Source organism: Polypterus senegalus, chromosome 10 (assembly GCF_016835505.1).
Source record: "Polypterus senegalus isolate Bchr_013 chromosome 10, ASM1683550v1, whole genome shotgun sequence".
NCBI classification, from domain to species: domain Eukaryota; kingdom Metazoa; phylum Chordata; class Cladistia; order Polypteriformes; family Polypteridae; genus Polypterus; species Polypterus senegalus.
Window position 1 is genome coordinate 85,980,044 of NC_053163.1, and position 21,535 is coordinate 86,001,578.

A 21,535-nucleotide genomic window follows, 5' to 3' on the forward strand; every position below is an offset into this window, starting at 1 on the left:
TTATGAATATGCTTGTATGCATCATTTGCTTCATAATGTTTTTCTGCCTTCTCAATTGTGAAATGGCGTTTTGTGCTCATCGCTGTTTGGAGTTCTTCCTTGTTCTCTACGTACTTACGTAGGAGGCGTGATGATGTCACACGAAACTCCGCCCCCCACGGCCATCTCCAACTCAACTCCATTACATTATATGTAGAAAAATAGGTTCCAGTTATGACCCTTACGCATAGAATTTCGAAATGAAACCTGCCCAACTTTTGTAAGTAAGCTGTAAGGAATAAGCCTGCCAAATTTCAGCCTTCTACCTACACGGGAAGTTGGAGAATTAGTGATGAGTCAGTGAGTGAGTGAGTGAGGGCTTTGCCTTTTATTAGTATAGATATAATATGCCAAAGTGAAAGGTATTAGATGTTTTTGTTTTTGTGTAGTTATCAAGTGGACTGACTGTGGTTCAATTGGTCATTTTTTATATTGTGCCCCTCTTATATTACAGAATACATACAATTTTCAATGTGAATAAGAATCCAATTCAAAGTAACATTACTGATACAGTGAATTAGTATAACCTGCTCTGAGGCCACATTATAAGAGTAATTTTGGTAACAATGTTGCCCAATACAAATGCTGCACAAAGAAATTTAATGGCAAGGCTTAGTAACAGCTAGTGAAAATAATTCACAGACAAAGTCAGCAGATGGAAATATGGATAATAACACAATTGAAATAGCCAGATAAGCAGATCTAACAAATATATGCTATCCTAAATATCCTTAATTGAAATACCTAGATTAATGAGGCATCTATTATCTTGACAGGTAGGTAGAAGATTAGAAGTCATATCTAAAGGGTCTCCTTCCTATGATATATCTTCTTACAGTTTCATTTGGAACTGCAAGAAGATTTGCATTCTATAGCATACATTTTGATTACAAGATACAGTACACCCCACAAATTTGCGGGTTTATGTTCCTAGAGCACCCGCGAATTGTGAAAAACTGCAAATTATGGGAGTGGTTAAAAAAAATGCCTATTTTTATAGTTTAAACCCTAAATATGCTCCCAAAACGCTTTAATTTCATTTCAACCTCAGCTTAATACATTACCTAAAAAAGAATGTAAAGGTAAATCCATATACTGTATAGTACAGTACTGATAATGTCACCCGCAGTGCTAGAATGCAAAATACCGATGTTACAGTCATATATACTGTAATTCATGCAAGCACATTTTCATTGCCAGAAGCCTTAGAATGTACAGGGCATTTTAGCAGCATCTTGGGGCTTTAATCCTTAAACTGCCACATACTTGGGGGTTAATGGATACCAAATACTTTTTGGTGCACTTTTTAAGTAAATGTCACAATTCACAAAGAAAAGTGAAATTTTAATGAAGCACATTTTGCGGTGCTGCAGGAAAAGGGAGTGGTCATGAGCTGGCTGCTCAACGAATGTACAGCACTGACTGATCAACTCTGGCGTGCTGGTAAGTTGCACTGGGAACTAACAATAGCCGGTTGCAGCATTCAATTAATGTACGTCGCCGAATATACTCGGCTCCTACATGCTGGCAAATGGCACTGGGGAATGACTGTAGCCGGTTGCGGCGGTTTAAGGATTAAAAAGAAGAAAATGGAAAACACGAGAACACTCAGCTGGAGATGCCTCACAGGGCAGCGGTCAATCAGCAGCATTGAGAAATGAATAGCACTGTAGTGTTCTGATGCCGCGAAGATTCACACCGTCAAGAAGATGGTGATTTATTTATTTTTATGGTGGCAATTCCAGGGATGCACCCAGCCTTGACCCGACCTGCATGCAGTCACAGAGACAAAAACAAAGCAAACCAGTAATAAAATAGCAAATAAAAAAATGTAATGAAAACAACGATACCACCCCTGTTCCCCTTACGGTGATTATACATTAAATGCAACAAAGCACCAACAAAAGACACACAGTAAAGTCCATGAAAAACTGTAACGGATGAAATTTAATGATGAAAATAGATAGTCCAGGTATCCGCACGTTGAATGGGAATGTAAAGATAGTCCTACCGGTAGTTCCTGAAATGGTGAAAACGGGTGGACAGGTTGAGGAGCGCTCCTTTCTTTGCAGGATGGCAATGAATCCACTTACAGTTCTCATGTACACAGGCAAACAGCAGATAATCTAGACCCCAACCACAAAACGATCCAGGACAAAATGAATAAGTACAGGTAACCCAACAGAAGGCAGGCAGAGAGACCGGAACTTGAAACACAAATTGCAAAAACTTTTTGTTTCTTTTGGTCACCAGCCCCCTTTTAAAAAGCCGCACTGACATCATTTGACCCTAAGAGCCCCTGCACCCTCAGCAGAAGACCAATCGGAGCCACTGCTGGGAGTTACAGTTTTAAATTCTATTAGAGTACAACACTCTGGGATTGGCTACTTTCACCATCCCAAGCCGCATTTTCCTCTACGGTTGCTTCCTGTTCTCTCTACAGTGCAGTATTGCCACGAAAAAAGCCTAAAAAAATTGCGGAGGATATTTGCGGTTTCCACTTTCAATTATTAGTTAGGTTCTAAGGGAAAATCTGTGAACGACTGAGGCCGCAAACCCTGAACCGCATCTTTGCGGAGGTCTACTTTAGAAGTATCAATTTTTCAACAAGATAAAATGGGAGAAAATAGTTTACCACTTCATACTTCAGAATGGTTTTTAAATTGGAAACAAATTTAATTGGAAGCCAATGTGTATCCTTGAGTGTCACAACCACCAGTTCTACTGAACTACTGAGCTATATTTTAACCAGCTACATATCTGCTTTCATGCTTAGCATTTTTCATAGACTCCCCGTGTGTACCACCTGTTAGAGCAGCTTTAGCTAATAATCTATAATAATTATTAAAAGCTACCTAAGAGACTATGTTAACATGTAAATCATTGGATTCAGCTAAAGTAATTCTCAAGGCCTCAGTCAGTATTGCCTCACTTTTTGATTAGTTTTCATCCGTAAACAAGACTAAAAAACAGTTTGGTCAGATTATTAAAATTGGGCTTGACCCATCTGGACAAAATATTATTTGGCTCAACCTTAACCTAGTTTGAGCTCCTTATGTAGACTAGAGTTTATCTTATATGCACATGGATTTAAAAAATAAAACCAAAAGCTGCAAACTCAACAACAGAAAAGACTGTTGCTATTAGTAGTATTTAATTTATAAATCTGACCTGTTCTCGTATCATTCTTTTTTTATAGCATGTGAGGTGTTACAAAGGGCATCTTTTAGAGTTCGTAGGGCATGTTGGTCACCAGAGACTGAACAAGTGAGAATTATCCAAATCCATGCTACTTTGCGAGCATTTAAACTAAGTTTTACCTAATTCAAATGCTACTGGCAACTTTTTATCTAGTCAGTTTTTACATAACAGAGTAATTGACATTTAGTGTTACGAATGCAGCTGTTGTCAGTATGCAAATATACACATTTTTAGATGATGTGTCCTAATGTGGGAATATAGAGGTAAAATGGAATCGACTGTGGTATTGAGTTTCTAAAAAAAAAAAAAAAAAAAAATGTCTTTCTGTAGTCAATTGGATAATCATCAAATAAATTGCATAAAAAAATGCTTGATAATGTGCAGTGAATTTTGTGGATAATCATGTGAAAAGCCACATCTACATTTAAAATTTTCTCCTTTCAAACATTAAAAACTAACATTAAAGCTGTTCTCTAGACATGACCAAATTGAAATCTTGTATAAAGGCTGTGGCACAGGTGTAGTTTTTGTAACGCCCGAGTAAAGGGGAAAAAAAAAACGTAAATTTTAAGCATTAGTGTCATTTTTCTCAAGGAAAAAGATTACTTATGCTTTAACTTTATTTTAAGTTGAAGGATAGAAATGTTAAAGAATAAGTTAAAATAAATGTTTCCTGGTTGCTTGGCTGCTTCCTCTCAAATCCACATGTTTACCCGGTACTCTCATTATCGTCTAAAGATAGTTTAAAGTTTGACAGGTGACTTTAAATTGGCCTTATTTATAGAAGTGAATGTTGCAATGTGTACAACTGTACCTTGTGATTATCTGAAGCCCCTCCAGAGATTTTTGCCCAATGCCAAATGCATCTTCAATAGGCTCCTACGCTGGTATCGTGTTTTCCAAAAAATAGATTTAAGTTCATTCTTTAAGTTGGTTGAAAAGGTGGCTGCACAATTAATTCTTTGGATCTTCTCTTTCTCTGTCAGTTTAAAAAAACTGTTACCTTTATTAAAAACAAAAACATCAAATTAAGATTTACACACCAGAATAGCGGTAAAATTTGAGATTAAAAGGTCCGAGTTGCACCTTTCATAAGCAGGGATGCAGGTTGGAGTGTATGTGTTTGAATAATGCTTGGATAGTTTACCACCATTATTAACAATATTCATTTAACTTTACAATAAAATGCAGGATTTCATTATTGTTCTGTGTTGCCATTGTCAAATTAAAATATAGACCTTGTCGAAGACGAAACAAAAATATTCACATTGTGGGATAAGAACGAGCATCCTGGCCAAGGAGGGGCATGGTGTATTACCTGGATAGGAGGCCCAGCAGGAATGATGAATGAATTGGCCAGCAAAGATAACTTTGTGCCCAGCCAGTATAAAATACTGGATGGACCATTGGAAGCCGGAGCATGAGTGGATCCATCAATCATTTACTAGGTAGCAGTGGTCCTCACATGAGAGCCCAATCGAGACACAGGCAGAGGTGCTTGAGATATGGAGTCTGGAAGTGCAGCCCTGTCGTGGTTGCTATGTATTATTAGAGGGTGCTGTTGAAGGAGGACGTTCCTACTTTCATTATGGCCCGGTAGTGCTACCCGGAAGACATGGCACAGCCCCGGAAACACTCCCAGGTCCCGCATGAAAGGAAGCCCACTGCCACACATGGACAATCCAGAGTCAGGTGGGAGAGGGTGATGCTATCTGGAGGAGTAGAGGCAGAAGACAGGAAGAAGAGAAGAGAGGATGGTGTGCTTTATTCTATTGTGCATATTCAGTTGTGGCCATAAGTTTTTTAAGAGTGACGCAAATACTAATTTTCACCAAGTTTGCTGCCTCAGTTTTTATGATGGCAATTTACAGAATTAAATGAAGAGGGATCAGATGAATTGCAATTAATTGCAAAGTCCCCCTTGCCATGAAAATGAACTTAATCCCCAATAAAACCATTTCCACTGCTTTTGTGAAGAAGTTGATTCAGCTGCGGGATCGGGACACCACCAGTGCAGAGCTTGCTCAGGAATGGCAGGAGGCAGGTGTGAGTGCATCTGCACGCAGAGTCAGGCAAAGACCTTTGGAGGATGGCCTGGTGTCAAGAAGGGCAACAAAGAAGCCACTTCTCTCCAAGAAAAACATCCAGGACAGGCTGATATTCTGCAAAAGGTACAGGGATTGAACTGCTGAGGACTGGGGTAAAGTCATTTTCTCTGATGAATCCCCTTTCCAATTGTTTGGGGCATTCGGAAAAAAGATTGTCTGGAGAAAAAAAGGTGAGCGCTACCATCAGTCCTGTGTCGTGCCAACAGTAAAGCATCCTGAGAGCATTCATGTGTGGGTTTGCTTCTCAGCCAAGAGAAAGCCATTAAAAAAGAATACAGTAATCCCTCGCTATATCGCGCTTCGACTTTCGCGGCTTCACTCTATCGCAGATTTTATATGAAAGCATAACTAAATATACAACGCAGATTTTTCGCTGCTTCGCGGGTTCTGCGGACAATGTGTCTTTTTACTTCCTGTACATGCTTCCTCAGTTGGTTTGCCCAGTTGATTTCATACAAGGGACGCTATTGGTGGATGACTGAGAAGCTAACCAATCAGAGCACACAGTTAAGTTCCTGCGTGCTGAATGCAGTGTTAACCAGGAAGTCTCGTCTCGCTCATTCAGCATCATCGTGTTTCGCTGTGTAAAGAGTTGTGCTCTTTTGTGTTTATCTTTGTGCATAGTCAAGCCCTTCATTATGGCTCCAAAACGATCTGCTACTGCTTCAGGGGCTGTGCCCAAGCGCAAACGGAAGATGTTAACAATTGCCGAAAAGGTAAACGTTTTGGATTTGTTGAAGGCTACGATTCTTTTTATTTAAAAAGTAGGAAAGGAATATAAGATCTACGGCTGCAGTGTCCTTTTAACCAGGGTGCAAAACGAGTTGTAAGTGGATGTAATAAGGCAGTAGTCTGGATGGAATCTGCTTTAGGGATTTGGATTGAAGACTGCCAGAAGAACAACGGCAGTGCTACACAATTGCCTGAAGTGGCTTCTTTGGAAGAGCTATAACGCTGTCCTTTGTTGTGCAGTAAAATTAAACTCATTGTTATCGGACAAGTCATCGTGTCATTGTTGGTGAGTAACCATAATTAATTTTCTACTTACAGTACTTTGTACATGTACGTACGTTTAGTGTCACTGTACACGCATTTACTGTATACTATTTTTCTTGCATTGTACGTATTTATTGCTGGTGGCCTGTCTGTCGTAATGGCTGTAACATATGTGATATCGGAGACACTCAATATCTTTAAAATAATATTTAGGTTTTACTGTATATAAACAGTGTGTTTATATACATAATTTCAATGAATCTTACCTAATATCTAAGAGAATACAAAGGGATTATGCTATATAACTCTGCAGGGAATATTTATAAACAGTGTGGGAGAGTTTATAAGGGCTTAAAATATATAAAAAATAACCATACAAACATATGGTTTCTACTTCGCGGATTTTCACCTATTGCGGGGGGGTCTGGAACGCAACCCCCGCAATCGAGGAGGGATTACTGTAGTACCAAAACACCCTCTGAGAGCAACTTCTCCCAACCATCCAAGAACAGTGTGGTGATGAACGATGCCTTTTCCAGCATGATGGAGCACCTTGCTATAAGGCAAAAGTAATAGCAAAGTGGCTCGGGGAACAAAACTTCAAAATTTTGGGTCTATGGTCAGGAAATTCCCCAGACCTTAATCCCATTGAGAACTTGTAGTCAATCCTCAAGATGCAGGTGGACAAACAAACAACCCACAAATTCTGACAAACTCCAAGCATTGATTATGCAAGAATGGGTTGTCATCAGTCAAGATTTGGCCCAGAAGTTGATTGACAACATGCCAGTGTGAATGTAGAGGTCTTGAAAAAGAAGGGCCAACATTGCAAATATTGGCTCTTTGCATAAATTTAATGTAATTGTCAATAAAAGCCTTTGGAACGTATGAAATGTGTGCCATTATACTTCAGTATACCAAAGAAACATCTGACAAAGATCTAAAAACACGGAAGCAGCAGACTTCGTGAAAACCAATATTTGTGTCATTCTCAAAACTTTTGGCCACTACTGTACTTTGACTGTGCTTACTGTCTGGGAAAATATTTGGAAGTCTCCTACTGAAATACGTAAAGCCAGTGTTGTGCTTGTGGAACATGTATCTGAGTCTGTCTGTGTCGGATTTGGGGAGCTGGTTTGCCCCCTGTTGGCCACAACATCTTTGGAATACCACAGGCTAGCATGCAACATAACCTTAAGGATACTGTGCATTGCTGAGAGCACTATTTGAGAAGACTACACAAGGTACACTTTAAATGCAGTATTATTTATCTTGTGAAGCAGTAACATTTTGGTTGGAGGAATAAATGGCACTTAAAAAAATTAATTAGTTCTGCAAGTCAAAACACAACATTTCTTCAGGCTTCAATCGTAAAGCAATTGTTGACATTGATATGCATGCATATCCAAATCAGGTCAATTAAGTTCTCCAGGTGTGTAATTTATGTTCATAAATTACTTAGTAAGAGACGTCTGTATATCAGTTTACATTAAAAAAATGTAAAGCATTTGTTAAAGATCATGTTTTAAGTGTTACATTTATTCAATTACTATATTAGGTAAAAATCAGAAGCATATTGGAATATAAATGTTTTAATGCAATGTAGTAAGCAAAATGAATCTTTTTCATTTCTAATGATCTCAAGTTTCCTTGTGTTTTAACATGTTTTTTAAATGAAATTGTTCAATAGAATTCTATACATGCTGGTGTCTTTAAAGATGGATGATCCATTATAAGCAGAATGTTTGCAAAAAGGAGACTTGACATTAACCATACATGCAATAATCTGTATGGAAAATGCATAACATTCACTTCATTGAATCTTTTCCTAGCTCATCTAATACTGTCATACCACTTAATGTTACATACGCTCTGAGTGTTTTTCTAACAATGTAAACCATCCAGGAAAGATTGATAGCCATGAACATGATACATTTGTTTTTTATATGCCATGCTGCAAATAAGCGTGTATCGTCAAATCATAAAATAAATAAAAAGATTCATGCTTTTTTGCATGTTGGATGATAGGAATTTAACATTTTTATATGTCAGTTTATCATTTCAAACCATTTTGCTTTTTAAGGATGTGTGTCCAAAAAAAGTGTTTTACTATTCTCTAGTATATACAATGTTCAGTTTTTGACAGGCATTTTTTCTTGAAGTTTATAAAATACATTTTGATCATTAATATACTCCTGTTTTCGTGTGTACATTGTTCTGCTGTTTTTCAGTTTTAGGAAACACTTTCCAGTTTGAACTTTTTGGTCTAATAACCACATTTCCCCTCAAAATAACTGCTGTTTTATTTATAGGGACATGGGTTTGGATTTGTTTAGATTCTATATAATTAGTGATCAAAAAGTTCAGAATAAAACGATTGATGGTATTCTACTATTAATTGAGAGAGAACGAAATGGTGAAGCCATTGACCGAAGCTTGCTACGAAGCCTCCTAAGTATGCTCTCAGATTTACAAGTAAGCATCTTATTTTGTATTAAAGTTTTCTTTTCTTATTAATTTATTTTTGTGTTTTGCTTTGCTCATTTTGTGTGTGTGTGTGTGTGTGTTCAGACACATTAAAACAAGAACTAAAATCTTTTTATTCTATGTGATTTATTTCTGCAAACTGGATTACATGATATATTGATAGTAAATGTGTAATTGTTTTTACTAGTATTGTTTGGTAAATAATTAATCAGGTTCATTGTTTGAATTTGTTATGTTAAATTAGGATTTAGGGGCCATACATAATAACTGCAGTTATGAAGTCTCAATTTAACTTCTCCACTCTCAAATAGATATACCAGGATTCATTTGAACATCGTTTCCTAGAAGAAACCAACCGTCTATATGCAGCTGAAGGTCAAAGGCTTATGCAGGAACGAGAGGTAATCTGATATTAAAAACAAGATTTTGAGATTTGCTAAATAATTTCTTTAAAAAGTTGTCAAGTAGACTTTATTTTTGGTTTTGCACTGATGATTTTGTTTTTTCACTTAGAATTATATTTGTATGTATGTAACTGGAGAGTTGCTAAGTTCTTTAAGGCATTAAGTGAGCAGATTATCCTTCTAAATAAGTACTCGTAAACTATTTTTAAAAATCCAGTTTTGCTAACATGTAGTGGCAAGTTCATGGAATGTACTATTTTTGTTTATTTTTTATTGTAGGTGTGTTCATTGCTTTGGATATTTTATTTTTTTTTTGTAGGTTCCAGAATATTTACATCATGTAAATAAACGTTTAGAAGAAGAAGCTGATAGAGTAATTACATATTTAGATCAGAGCACACAGTAAGTTAATTTACTTTTTTTAAACATGTAAAGCATTATTACCCTTTGAAACAAACTATTAATGCTGTTGTGTTTGTACATCATGAAAACATTGATGTGTTTGAAAAGCATGCATACAAATGGCTTTGCTTCTTTTTAGTGTGTGTGTATAGATGATTTATGTCCTAGCCTGTTCAAGTCTTCTATACACGACCCTGTGCAGTTGCTGAATCCCCTGGATTTTCTGATGAAGTTTTTTCTTTGCCTTTACATATTAATCTTGCAGATATTTCCATTTCTGCCTGCACAGACTTAAATCTTTGCTCAGGATCTTGGCAATTTTTCAGCATGAATCAGAGGACATTTGGCTGTCACTCTTTGTTTTTCATTTTGGATTTTGTATGTGGCGGTAGCAACACTTCACACAAACATCCCTCTAATGAGTGCATGTTTTCTTGTCTAGCACATGTGCAGAAAGGTTATTATAGTTTTGCCATGTTATATTAGTTTTTATTTCTATATTTTTTCTGACCTTGCTTGGAAATTCAGTTTAGTTTTAGTTTTCCTTCATCGTGTTTTTTTAGTTTTAGTTTAGATTTTATGTCACAAAGACATTTCTATTTTATTTTTATATCTATTAGTTTCAGTTTTAGTAATTATGGCATGGAGCTCCTACGGAGTTTAGTTTTGTGTCACAATCAGACAGAACTGTACACTTAATAGATTTGGATATGAGTTTAATGTTAGTGGAAGCTAACTACACACTACATGGTTTACTTTCTGGTTTTATTTTTGTCTGATAAAAACAAGCATAATCAAAACTAGATACTGAATATGAACAATTTTACACAATTTTATAATTTTTTAAAAAATATTTTCTCATGAAGATCACGGGGGCTTAGGGAGAACAGGGCTCTTAGACTTGAATCAGTGTGCAGTCCCCACCTAGCTGTATTGACGGAAACAAAGAAAAACAAGCATGTAGCAATATCAGGTATTTTGAGTTGTGAATATGAACTAAAAAAGATAAATTAATAAATGTAGAATAAATATAAAAACCCATTAGTATGTTTAGTTTTTTATCACTTGGCTGACTCCCTTCGCCTACCTACCTTTGTTTGTGTCACTTCAATGTTAAACAATGTTTTTAAAGCAAAAGTGATTGGTCAGCAACAATATGCTGATCATCTTGTATGATGACCTAGTCAGTCTCTCGATCAGTGCGTTTTATTTTCAAAAACCAGGAGTGGTCTCCCATAGACTTTCTTGTATACTCAAAAATGGACATTTAAGGAGTAAACCGCAAGACAATGATTATATTTTTATATTATGTACATTAAGGAACCATCAACAACAAATCAAATTAATAATATATTGAACAATTATTATAAAAGTGAAGTTAAATAAATCGGACTCTGCTGCTGCATGAATTTATATTAAAAAAAAAAAAAAGAAAAGAAATCGAGTGTGTGTTCAGGTAAAGTACCACTTGCAGGTGATGGATTTGTCCCAAAAGTTAATACAGATCTACAATTGTGGTATAACAACCCCATGCTGAATTTCATCCATCTGTCTTGTTGCATTTTTGTGTTACCGTGTTTATATACACACACACACACACAATTCCAAAAAACTGTATTTTTGGACTCTGGGCGGTCTATAATGTCAAGATTCATCAAAATATCAAGGTCGAATGTTTTCATGATTACTATACTTTCTCTATACTTCGTATATAAACCCACCCTCCATCACCAGCCGCCATATACTATACTGTATATGCGGACAGCTCATGGTGGATGACTTTGTTTTAGAGTTACGTTATCAAGGGTTAACTTGATTGTATGGAGTGTTACATGTATTTAATAAATTCAGTAACAGATTAAAAAAAAAAGTTACAATGGTTAAAGACTAGCAGCAGAAATATTTGTTGGAAAGCCAAATATGAAATTTTTATTAATATATTTTGATTAATTTTGGGACCCCTGCAACTCAGGTTAACCCTTGTGTAAGTCCAGTTGTTAAGGAAACTAAAAATATTTTTAGAAATTACTAAATTACTATTACTGTTCAGCTACTTTAATAGTTTAGTTTAGTTTTAGTTTTTGGCTTTGTTAATTATTTAATTTCAGTGTATAAAAATGTTTTTTATTAATAGTTTTAGATTTGATTTTAGTTTTCATTAAAAATAATAACCTTGGTATTTAAGTGGATCCAAAAAACTGCTGGTTGGATGTGAAAAAAGAAAGTCTGTTTAAAATATCATTGAGACCATTTATAACTACTGCAAAAGCAGCATGCATTGAGTACACAAACTGAAAAGTGGTCCAGTTATTTTCTGCCTCGGCAGTACTGGGCAATATGTGCAAAATATCCATTGACAGACTATTACACAATGAAAAAGAGACTTCTAACCAAGGTTTATTGTCAGAGTATGGGAAGAAGGCTGAGCTGAGAATGTTTTTTGAATAAGAGTGCTGCCAAGAGGCCAGCCATAACAAATTGCAAACTCCTTTGTACAAGTTTATTTTTTTTAGTTTGTTGTGTTAGAAAAATGAGTACCTTCTGTCTGTACAGATCTTTTTGTTTGATATTTCCTTCTGCAGCTGCTAATCATAACTGTTTTTCTTATTACGTGTAATGCGTTTCCCAAACATATACTAAATGAAAATCTTTGAACTGTTAAATGCACTGTGCAAAATGCTACATGTTTAGAGTGTCAGTATACCCTTCATAGAATCTCTGTACAGTCTGTGAGAACCCACACTCCCACTATCTTTAAATACTGTAAAGCTTTGTGTATTCCTTTTCAAATATTCCCAAAGCCCAGAAGTAAAGGTGCATAATATTAGTAGGAAATATTAAGAGCCTATTAAGAATCTGTAGTTTTGGGTCCAGGGCAAGAATGAAATTTAAGAAGATGTTTCAGTAAATCCCTAATCAAAGTTGTGTGTGTTTCACTTTTATTTATTTATTTTTTTCTCTACACTTTTTGAGGTGGCTTTAAACCTAAATGTGTGAGGGCTATTAGGCCTGATGGGCGCACACTACAAAGGAAGCACCACCCAACCAAAGACAACTCTCTTACAATCCCATATTTACTCATATTATTTTCAACCCACCCAAATACAAAGTTAAAAATTAAATATAGCTCTTTATAAAGATATAAAAAAGATGCTTTACCTGTCCACAGAAGTGAAAAAGCACGCAGATGTGTAATGGTACAGGGTGTAAGGAAGCAACACAAAAAGCAAAAAAAAAACACACATGAAATTAGCCTCATTGGTATTGTTGGTGGCAGGAAGAGAGTCTATGGGGCAGTGAGGTAACTCTTGGTAAAGAACATACATAGACTGAAAATCCATAGACCAAAGCCATGTCAATTATTGACTTTTTTTCCATTATAGGATGGCAAGGTCCTCAAGTTTTTGTCAACAGAACTTCTACATAGAAATTTCATCCCTGTTTAAAGAAAACAATATATTAAACTCTGTGCTGATTTCATTTGTTGGCTGAGGAAGATAATTAAGCTTGAAATCTTCAAGTATATCATTTATTGCCTTATAAGTTTGGTTTTATTCAAGTGATAATTAGGGTCAGTGGAGAAAAAAAAACAAAAAAAACCATTTGAACCATATTTATTAATCTAACGTTTTGTTTAAAGTACAGTTGTTTTTATGACGCTGCTGTTAGTAAAATGTTTGGTGGACACAGAGTCCATACTAATTGCTGATGAAAAATGTGTTACTTTGAGCATTTTTTTTTTTGTAGTATTTTGGCACTAATCATCCCTTAATATAGTTATATGTAGGCATATTGAATTATACAAGCTGTGTACATCATACCCTTATCTATACACCAAGGTTTGTTCTGATCTACCCTGATATTTGCACAATATAAACGTATAGAGAAGTGAATTATCAATATAATGTATAATTAAATATAAAAATATTAAACACACGAAAGATACTTTTCGAACATGTACTGTAAATGGTGTAGATAGCAAACCAAAATGTTTTTGAAATGGCACTTTCATAGACTGGAATTTTTTTTTTTTTTAAACTCCGGGTAATTATTTTACTTTGAATAAAGGCATGTGAATTTTCCTCTGGAGTGTACAATGACTAGATTCCAACTGAAATATGTATTTTATTATTTGATGGACTACCTTTTCTTAACTACATGATATACATTTCCCAATTTTCGTAATTTGAATTAAGATTTGAATGCAAAGAAAATAACTGTATATCCTATATTTAAGTGTTTGCTTCAGTAAGTGAGACAAATTTCACTCATAACTCTTTAAATCAATAGAAATTCACTGTAATCACTTGTATTTACCATGTATTTCTTTGTTAAACAATATGAAGGAATGATGCAATGCTAAAAGTGATGTATTTTAATTCAGAAAATTTTTGATGAGAACATCAGCCCTGTATAATATTAAACTAAGTTAAATAGATAAGGTAAACTGTTTTAATGCCAAGGGGAAATTTTAGGTGCATACAGCAACAGAAACGTAAAAAAAATGATACAGACTAACATGTACAATTAATAAAATCAATCAATAGATAAATAAATGAACAAATAAATGTACTGTATATTGTAAAATAAAAAATTTAGACAATTGTTCTAAAAAACAATTTTAATCAAAAGATAAACGAAATCTCAATTTTTATTTTTTTATTATATGTAAAACAATAGTATTGTGACTGTTAAATTCTTGAAAGATTAGGAATATATGAGTTACTGATGTTGTAATTTTTCTTGTAAAAGAACTGAATTCTGTTTTATAGGAAGCCTCTCATAGCAACAGTAGAAAAACAGCTATTAGGAGAGCACCTTACAGCCACTTTGCAAAAAGGTACTATGTCTTTTGTTATGTACATATAAACATCTAACTCTTTTAAATAGTTGTGGAAGAACTAAATTAACCAGGTTTGTCATAACCCAAAAGAACATGAGGCATGCTGAATAAAGGACTAACGTTAGGGGTTTTTTTTCTTTGATAGTTAACCATTGTCTTTATGATATTTTATATACTTTCTTCCTAGTAGTATTTCTTAAATTGAAAAGAATATATAGTTTTTTTATTATTTCACTTAATGTTTTTTATAATGCCACCTGGTATATAAAATTCCTCGCTCTTACTGCCTTTAGATTAAATTGTTATTCTTGTATTTATGTTTATTGAAGAAGTTACATACATTAAGTAAATTTTTAATGTATAAAAATCTTTTTACTTTTTTTAGGTTTGAACCACCTTCTTGATGAGAACAGAATTCAAGACTTATCACTTTTATACCAACTGTTTAGCAGAGTACGAGGTGGAGTGCAAGTACTTCTCCAGCACTGGATAGAGTACATAAAGGTAAAACATAAAGCTTTCTTGTTTTACTTTTGAGAATAATAAATATACAGGGAGTGCAGAATTATTAGGCAAGTTGTATTTTTGAGGATTAATTTTAATATGGAACAAACACAGTGCTATCAGTCAATCCAAAATGTTCATAAACCTGAATGTTTCACAACGGAAATGTGAGTGTGAACATCATCAGGGGAATACATATGTGCGCACAATTATTAGGCAACTATTAGTGTGCAGATTTATTATGCAACTAAAGGAAAAATGAAAATTTTCCCATCTCACTTGTTTATTTTCATCTGTTATAGTGAGAATAATAAACAAACACCTCAAAATTTACAAATAAACATCTCTGACATTTAAAAAAAAATAAATAATCAATCAATGACCAATATAGCCACCCTTCTTTCCAATAACAGTCATAAGCCTTTCCATTCATGGAGTCTGTCAGTTTCTTGATCTGTTGACGATCAGCTTTTTGTGGAGCAGTGACTACAGCCTCCCAGACACTCTTCAGAGAAGTGTATTGTTTTTCTCCCCCGTAAATCTAGCGTTTAAGAAGTGCCCACAAGTTCTCGATAGGGTTTAGGTCAGATGAGGAAGGGGGCCATGTCATTATTCCTTCATCTTTAAGGCCTTTACTGGCTGGCCACGCAGTGGAGAACTTCGATGCAAGTGATGGAGCATTGGCCTGCATAAAATCATGGTCTTTTTCCTGTATCACTGTTTGAAGAAAGTGTCTTCGAAAAACTGGCAGTAGGTTTGGGAGTTGATTTTGAGTTCATCTTCAATGCAAAAAGGTCCAACTAGCACATCTTTAAAAATACCAGCTCATACCAGTACCCCACCTCCACGTTGGAGTGGAGCTCTGTGCCATTACTGATCCACAGGTCCATCCATCTGGTCCATCAAGAGTCACTCTCATCTCATCGGTCCATAAAACCTTTGAAAAAAATCTGTCTTCAGATATTTCTTGGCCCAGTTTTGACGTTTCAACTTATGTTTCTTGTTCAGTGGTGGTTGGGTTTCAGCCCTCCTTACCTTAGCCATGTCTTTGAGCACTGAACACCTTGTACTTCTGGGCATTCCAGGTAGGTTGCAGCTCTGGAATATGAAAGTACTGGAGGATAATGGGTTCCTGGTAGCTTCACGTTTGATTCTTCTCAAATCTTTGGCAGCTAATTTGCGTCTTTTGTTCTCAACACGTTTCTTGCGACCCTGTTGACTATTTGCAACAAAATGTTTGATGGTTCTGTGATCACACACCAATATCTTAGCAATTCCAAAAGTGCTGCATCCCTCTGAAAGACGTTTTACAATTTTTGACTTTTCAGAGTCAGTTAAATCTCTTTTTGGCCCATTTTGCCTGAGGAAAACTAGCTGCCTAATAATTCTGCACACCTTGATATAGGGTGTTGATCTCCTTAGGCCACACCCTCCCTCATTACACAAATACACATCACCTGACGTGCTTAAATCCAATAAGCATTCAAGTTAATACAGCTTGGAGTTGGAATATACGCATTAAAAATGATGATATGGTCAAAATACTCACTTGCCTAATAATTGTGCACAGTATATATATATATATATATATATATATATATATATATATGTATGTATGTATATATACAGTATATATATATATATATATATATATGTGTATATATACAGTATATATATATATATATATGTATATGTGTATATATACAGTATATATATATATAATATATATATGTATATATATATATATATATATATATGTATATGTATATATATATATATGTATATATATATATATATATATATATATATATATATATATATATATATATATATATATATATATATATATATATATATATATATATATATGTATATATATATATATGTATATATATATATGTATATATATATATGTATATATATATGTATATGTATATATATATATATATATATATATATATATATATATATATATATATATATATATATATGTGTATGTATATGTATATATGTATATATATAGTATATATTGTGGTAAAATGTTTAAAGCTTGCAGCTATAGGTTACTTACATGCAAATGCTATGTGAAGGTATACTAACCATTCATTTAGATGTGCTACATATAGCAGAGAAATGCTAGGAGATTTTAATGCTGAAGTCAAACGTATATAAAAGTGCATTCTTTCCTATCATTACCACTGTTCTTTGCTCTAAAGTGGATCCATTTTTTTTCCTGTTTCTTACAAAATGTACATATTTAGAATTATCTGAAAATGTCATTCCTCTTCTAGGAAGCATTCAAGTAAAATCTTTCCAGTTGATTTCTCACTGGTGGAAAGTGTTAGCACCAATACATGAATAATTTCCCACCAAACAACATGAAAACAGGAAACACGAGACCTTACCAGACTTCATCTATCCATATAGTAAACGTATGAGCAGTGGGATTTTGGCAAAATTCCTCCCATCAGTTGTAATTATGCATTGGTTACTTTTTTTTTTAAATATATATTTGTGCCACTGCCTATTAACAGGTGTTGGCAATATTCCAGAAGTATCGTACTGCATGATTATTCCCATTCATTATAGCTTTTATAATTTTACTTTCCTGCTTTAGTTGATGCAGGTGATGCTGCCTCATATTCCAAGTTATGGTTACACCAGAGTCCCAAGTTCAAAACACATGCCGGGGACTTGTTGGTAATGTCAGTTAGTCCAATGTGGATATATGCACGAGTGTTCCCTATATTGGAGGTTACTCCATCTAAGACTGTTTTTTACTTTACATCCATAGCTGCTGAGAAAAGCACCATTTTGCCACATACCTTGACTAGTTATCTGAGTTAGAAAATGGATGAATAGTTGCAATAATTCACACAACTTAAACAGGAGTAAACTGAAGTTACTGTTTAATCTATTTCTCTGTGTTTTTTATTGTTGGAAAATGTTAAAAGTATTAATACAAAATATGTCCTAAGCAGCATTCAGACTCTGTTCTTAATCTGTGAGGTATCAAAGATAACTCCTATACTTCCATTGTGAAAACTATTTATACAAAGTGTAAGAGTATGTATGTGTGGCCAATCCCTACAGGCATTTGGAAGTACAATTGTAATTAATCCTGAGAAGGATAAGACCATGGTCCAAGAATTGCTGGATTTCAAGGACAAAGTTGATCATATCATTGATGTCTGCTTTCTAAAGAATGAAAAATTTGTAAATGCTATGAAGGAAGCTTTTGAAACCTTTATTAATAAAAGACCCAATAAGCCAGCAGAACTAATTGGTGAGTATTTTGGGTTTTTTGTCTATTTCTCTTTACCTAGTAAACTATTTGGTTGGCTGTCTTGACTTGGTTCATTACTGTCTACATGTCAGAGATTAACCAGTGAGTTTGAGGCACTTTTTTCATACGTGAAAAAGTTCTTTCTGCCCATTTACAATTTGTTATCAGTAAATACAAGTAGGCCAGTTCCAGAGCCATCCATGCATGCTTAGACCTTAAGTTTACTCTGCCAGGCTTTGTGAGTCAGTCTTTCATAAGCACCTGTGTCCCTGATGCATTTCAATCTGGTACTGAATTGTTAGTTTTCAGAATTATGAACAGTATTTAAAGTTTTTTTTTGTACTTAACATTTAGAAAAATGCCATATACTTAATTCATTATAATATAAAGTAGCTGATACAATTTCCTATAAACTATGAATCTAATGCATTAATGAGCAACTTTTCAATACATGACCTACAATTCCAAAATGCTGCTTAATTTGACACTTTACACGCGAGTACAAGGTACTTCCTTAGTAATCACCATCTCTGAAGTCACTTAGAAATAAGCATCACAAGTTAATTGAAAAGTAGTTGATTGACAGTATTTTTATCATATACTGTCATTTTTAGTTATTTGTGAGAAAGTGCAAAGTAATATGAGATGAACAAGACATAATTTAATAATAAATTAGGCATGTAAATAATTTTCATGTCAAACCAGGCTAGATACTTTTTTACTGACCTTTATCAGGGTATTTTAAATTTCTGGGAAAATCTATTAGAAGAAACTATGAAATGTAAAATGTAGTGTGCTGGAAAACTCCAAAAAAAGAAGTTAATAGATGGTCCTCCCTACATTTTGTTTTACTTAGAAGCATCATAATTGTCAAAATGAAAATCCCTTCAAAGTTCCTATACCTCTTTCAGTGCATCACTGTTTACATCAATAAGATTATAACATGTCAGTTGTAACATCAAAACAGCCACATTTTAAAATATAGCAATCTAAAGCAGAAGTCAGCATCGCACTAATTAACTTAGTTTTGTTACTGAACTGCAGATATACAATAAAATATTGGAAATTGTCAGAAGTCCATGAATCTATACCTGCTTGGTCAGCAATGTAAAGGAAATCCCATTCTTCCTAGTAGACTGTACTTTGTCCTCCATTCAACTCTTAATATTGTAAAATGACGACAGTTGTTCAGTTTGTTATTAAATATATGGAACCAATGTAAGACATATTTTAAGGTCGACAATCTCTTATCTGTGGCTTCAATGCATGATAATCACCTCTGTCAGCCTTTTTTAACCCATGCATTATTCAATCTGTGGAAGATGCTAAGGTTTTTGACATTTGGTGACCTTTAATATTGATAATGTATTTGCATCATTTGAACTATTAACAACATATGTTTTCTTTTATATATACATTTTGTTTAAAAGCAACCTACCTACCTTCCCTCATCTTTCACCTTTATTTTTCCCTGAGGCGATACTTGTTTTCATGATTAAAGTTCAAGGAATGTAGCCTTGATGATAGTCTAAAATGTACCCAGGGCAAGATCCAACTAGTGAGCAGTGTCATCATATGCCTGCATCACCAGGGGCCTTCTATTGAACGGTGTGCGTAGAATTCACACTAAAATATGGCGTACGGACAAATGTGGAAATGAGCGTGGCTTTACAGATTTCATACATTTCTAAGTGAACATGGAAATGGGTGTACGCATCATTTTTGTGCGTATGTACCATTTATACATATTTTGGAGTGTTCTACACTTGAACCCATTTGGACAGAGCATCCCTTGGATAGCCTTGGTTTTAAAATTAGTCATAATGCCTTAACAATATTTGAAGTAATACCAAATGGATAAAAGTGTGCTATGAAAAATACACTATACCACATTAATTGGAGAAAGTTATTTAACTGAACTGGAAGAATCCTAATCTAGCCTCTATAACTCAGTAGCAATAATCTGCATTGTATCAGTCTGGGGAAAAAATAAGAATCCTTTCAGAATTGCTTCAGAACTTAAAGCATATTAACTAGGGATGCACCGAAATGAAAATTCTGGGCCGAAAACGAAACCGAAATTTTTGGATGCACTTGGCCGAAAACCGATACCGAAACCGAAAATGGCTTCATTAAAAAACATGTTTAAAATATTTTCTTTTTGTTTGTATTAAAAAAACTACAAATTAATTAAGCAATCAAACTTTTATTGATAATAAATAACAGTAATAAGGCTGTTTAACAATAACAAAACTAAATAAAATTTCTTTCTGTAACAAAATTGTGCAAAAAAAATGCTAGCTGCTTTTTTACTTCAATTTTAAATTACTGTACCAAACAACAGTGCACAAACAGAAGAAAAATAAATAAATCCAACCTCTTACTGTAAACAACATAACTATACACACTAAATTGGTCTGCTTTTAATTTAAGCAAAAGAAGCAGGTTTATCTTTATGAACAAAAGTTTTTCAGTTTTCTGGCTGAAGACACAGTTCCTCTTCTCATGAAGAACATACTGCACTGAATAAAATCACTCAGTCTGTGCTAGCTTTTAGTGCCTTTACGAATTGTGCAAAATATTACCTGCATTAAACGTTTTTCTTCAATTTTAAATTACTGTGCAAAACAACATTGCAATAACAGAATAAATAAATCAAACCTTTAACTGTAAACAACATCAAATTAGGCTGCTTTTATTTTAGCAAAAGTGGCAGATTTCTCTTTATGAACAAAAGTTGTTCAGCTTTCTGGCTGGAGAGACGATTTCTGTTCTCATCAAGAACATGAGATGCTGCACTGAATAATCTCTCACTGTCTGTGCTGGTGCTTGGGGCAGATAAGTACTTGCGCGCAGTCCATGCAAGCAAAGGAAAGCGATCTTTGTTCGCGCGCCAGTAGTCAAGTGGATTGTCACTTCTGCCAATGGGTAGTTCAGCTAGATAGGTTGCTACTTCTTGTGAGGCTGCGCTTGCTCTTACACGCTGTGGGTTGGGGCGCTTTCCTGTAAAATTTAGTCAAACATATCAGAAAGCGAAGGAATGTGCACCTCATCACTTGTACGTGACCGTTTCTCAGGCACAGTTTGCTCTGTTCTCCCCGTCGCGGCTTGTGCTTCACCAGAGGTTTCAAGAGCCGTAAGCTCTGTTTGCACCATTTCGCGTACATCCTGCCTTTTCTCATCGTCAAAGTAATGGTCTTTAAAGCGTGGATCTAATATTGTTGCAATGCCGTAAGAGGGTTGGACTCAATGTCTTGGAAGCGTT

General features: G+C 34.7%; 1 protein-coding gene across 1 annotated transcript in view; it reads left to right on the top strand.

Annotated features, from left to right (window-relative positions):
- The window catches only part of cul4b (cullin 4B), a 66,921-nt gene that overhangs the window by 26,585 nt on the left and 18,801 nt on the right, over window positions 1-21,535 (top strand). The window contains exons 6-11 of the mRNA XM_039766072.1: window positions 8,657-8,819; window positions 9,143-9,232; window positions 9,555-9,637; window positions 14,410-14,477; window positions 14,866-14,984; window positions 18,078-18,270. Coding sequence (XP_039622006.1) covers window positions 8,657-8,819; window positions 9,143-9,232; window positions 9,555-9,637; window positions 14,410-14,477; window positions 14,866-14,984; window positions 18,078-18,270 — 716 coding nt within the window. The remainder of the gene's footprint in view (window positions 1-8,656; window positions 8,820-9,142; window positions 9,233-9,554; window positions 9,638-14,409; window positions 14,478-14,865; window positions 14,985-18,077; window positions 18,271-21,535) is intronic.